The sequence below is a fragment of the Calidris pugnax genome, unplaced genomic scaffold (assembly GCF_001431845.1).
Source record: "Calidris pugnax isolate Ruff unplaced genomic scaffold, ASM143184v1 scaffold407, whole genome shotgun sequence".
In the NCBI taxonomy this organism is placed as follows: domain Eukaryota; kingdom Metazoa; phylum Chordata; class Aves; order Charadriiformes; family Scolopacidae; genus Calidris; species Calidris pugnax.
This window is the reverse complement of record NW_015091179.1, coordinates 437,406-440,105: the sequence shown is the minus strand read 5'-3', so window position 1 is coordinate 440,105 and position 2,700 is coordinate 437,406. Positions and strand designations below refer to the sequence as shown.

Sequence of the window (2,700 nt, the reverse complement as noted above, 5' to 3'; positions counted from 1 at the left end):
AGGGCCGCCCCGGGCCTTGCGCTCGGTGAGGCGGTGCCGCCGCTGCCCCCCCTCCCCTCCCCGCCCCGCCGGCCTTTGGACCCGGGGCGCGGCACCCCCAGCCCCACGGGGAACGGGAGGCGAGCGGCGGCCGGCTCTGGGGGGTGAGGAGCAGGTAAGGGCCGCTGGCAGCGCTGGGGCAGGGAAACTGAGGCAGGGGAGGGCCCGTGAGCTCCCTCATGAGCGAGCAGGCCCGAGCGCCCCCCCTGGGGCCGGCCCCCCGGCGGTGTCCCCCAAAAAGAGGGTGATGCCAGTGTAAATCCCCTCCTCTGCAGTGTCAGCATCACAGCCCGATTGCCTTTCTGCCACCGCTGGGCCTCGACGCTGGGACAAGGCCCCTCACCCATCCCACTAGGCCGCACCGGGCCCGTTCCCACCTCTTGACGTCCCCTAAACAGCTGTCCCAACGCCCCAGGCATGGCCACCCCGCAGCTCACCGAGAGCACTGTCACGGTGGAAGGCCAGACCCTCTTCTACCGCCAAGCCCAGCCGGCCCAGCAGGCGCCAAAGCTGACAGTGCTGCTTCTGCACGGCATTCGCTTCTCCTCCGATACCTGGCTTCAGCTGCAGACGCTTGCCATGCTGGCTGAAAACGGCTACCGAGCTGTGGCTATCGACCTGCCGGGTAAGGCACGGTTGGAGAGCATGGTCCTGGAGTGAGGTGGGCGCCAGGGAGGGGGAGCCAATACAGCCCCTCACATTTGTGGTGCTGGGATGGCAACCCTGGCGTCCTGATGTGCCAGCTTTTCCCTGTCACAAGGCGGTGAAGAGTGTGTGCAACTTCTGTCTCCCATGGCTCAGGGCTGGGCCGCTCGAAGGATGCTGTGGCTCCAGCACCAGTGGGTGAGCCCGCGCCGGGGACTTTCCTGAAAGCGGTTTCGGAGGCTCTGGGCCTGGGTCCAGCTGTGGTGATCAGCCCATCGCTCAGCGGCATGTACTCCCTGCCCTTCCTTCTCCAGCACAACCACCTGCTCAAGGCATATGTGCCCGTGGCACCCATCTGCACCGAGAAATTCACAGCGGAGCAGTACGCCCAGATCAAAGTATGGCCTGGAGGGAGATTGAGGGAGGTTGGGGGACTCAGAGAGGGTGGTGAGAGGGGGGACCCTTGCACCAGGGGGGAAAGGGAAGACCAAACAGGCCAGAAACCCAGTTGCTGCTGGAAGAAGGGAATGTGATGGTGAAGGGACATGATCGTAGGATAGCAGGAGGGGAAGAGGGGACATTTGGAGACCCAGGAGTCTGAGCCTGTTTCCTCTTGTGGTGGGCAGGGGGAAGGGCGAGTTGTCTCCCCTCCATATCCTGGTCGCAGGGTGTCCGTGGCCAGGAGGAGCGGGTGCCTGGGTGCCATTGGCAGGCTCAGGGTGCGTTCCCCTTCTGCAGACGCCCACGCTGATTGTGTACGGGGACCAGGACGTGGAGCTGGGGCAGACCAGCCTGAACAACCTGCGGCACCTCCCCGAGCACCGGGTGCTGGTGCTGCAGGGCGCCGGACACGCCTGCTACCTGGACAAGCCCAACGAGTGGCACCGTGGGCTCCTGGCCTTCCTGCAGCAGCTGGAGTGAGCAGGATGGGCTGCGTGGAGGGGCCCGTGGGGCTGGGGGAGGCGGCCAGCCCACCCACCCCTCCACTTGCCTACACACCCTTGTGCCAACCCAGCTGCTCGCCTGGCATCCCCACCCAGGCTCCCTTGGGACCAAATAAAATGCCAAGCTCTGCCACCACTTTCCTGTCACCTTCCTCCCACTTCTTGCCACCCTTCCCACCTCCTTCCCCGATCCCCGCCTCCTCCGTGGCCACCATCCTGTGCAGGTTTGGGGGGTGACAGCAGGGGAGGTGCAGCCCACCGAGGCATGGGACATTTGGGGAGCGTTGCCCTGTGGGTGGGCGAGGGTCAGCTGTGAGGATGGTGGAGCCCACCCACCCTTTCTGAGGAACCTCAGAGGGGGGGACTGGGGAGCCTCGGGGTTGTGTCCGGGAAGAGGTAGGTCCCCCAGGGTGGTGACACCCGTGTCCCCAGACTGCCGGCCGCCTCTTCATCCTCTTCTTCCTCCTCCCACCCCTCCTGGCACGCACCCAAGCCCAGGGTAATCCACAGGGGCTTAAAAGGGGACTTGCCAGCCATGGCAAGCTCCTGCCCCGGCAGCAGCAGCCCAGGGCCCTGGGGAGGCGGGGCGGGGGGGGGATTTACCGAATGAGTGGCTGCCGTGAACAGATGGGGGGGGTGGGGGGCAAGCAGGGAGGTCTGACAGACGTCTGGCTGGACAGACAGGGGGACAAGCCCCCTGCCTGCCACCTGCACCCCTCCTTCCCCCACTTCAGTGCTGCTGTGGCGGGCACTTGGGGGCACAGATGGAGCCGGCAGCGGGGTGCCTGCCCTGGCAGCGAGGCAGGACCCCTGTCTGGAGCATCCCTTGTCGTCCCCCCCCCAGTTTAGCTCCCCCCTTGCAGCCCCGAGGGAGGCCCCCTCCATACAGGGGTGCCGGGGGTGTCTCCCCCCATATTCCCCCCCCAGCCCTCCAGGCGCTCCCCCCTCGTAGCACCCCCTGGGTGCCAGCGGGCCCTGGGGTGCCAGGCGCCCTGTCCCTGCCCGCTCCGGTGTCCTTGAGCCCTCGGTCCCTGCCAGCTGATCGGCTTCCAGGAAAAAAAAAAAAAAAAAA

General features: G+C 66.3%; 1 protein-coding gene across 3 annotated transcripts; it reads left to right on the top strand.

The window, feature by feature from the left end:
- Positions 1 to 6: 6 nt before the first annotated feature.
- Positions 7 to 1,764, top strand: LOC106898273 (alpha/beta hydrolase domain-containing protein 14B-like). Of its 3 annotated transcripts, none has more exons than XM_014959410.1 (4): positions 7 to 154; positions 315 to 664; positions 841 to 1,082; positions 1,423 to 1,764. In XM_014959410.1, the coding sequence occupies exons 2-4, from the start codon at positions 457 to 459 to the stop codon at positions 1,603 to 1,605; spliced, it is 633 nt and encodes a 210-aa protein (XP_014814896.1). In that variant the 5' UTR covers positions 7 to 154; positions 315 to 456; the 3' UTR covers positions 1,606 to 1,764. The 3 variants fall into 3 exon arrangements, with proteins under 3 accessions (XP_014814896.1, XP_014814898.1, XP_014814897.1); XM_014959412.1 differs by having other exon boundaries at positions 8 to 154; positions 455 to 664; XM_014959411.1 differs by having other exon boundaries at positions 8 to 154; positions 438 to 664.
- The last annotated feature ends 936 nt before the right edge of the window (positions 1,765 to 2,700 follow it).

Coding starts and splice junctions, on each gene's coding strand:
- LOC106898273 (XM_014959410.1), top strand. CDS start 457: ATGGCCACCCCGCAGCTCACCGAGAGCACTGTCACGGTGGAAGGCCAG. Junction 665..840: donor TGTGGCTATCGACCTGCCGG/GTAAGGCACGGT, acceptor CCCATGGCTCAG/GGCTGGGCCGCTCGAAGGAT. Junction 1,083..1,422: donor AGCAGTACGCCCAGATCAAA/GTATGGCCTGGA, acceptor CCCCTTCTGCAG/ACGCCCACGCTGATTGTGTA.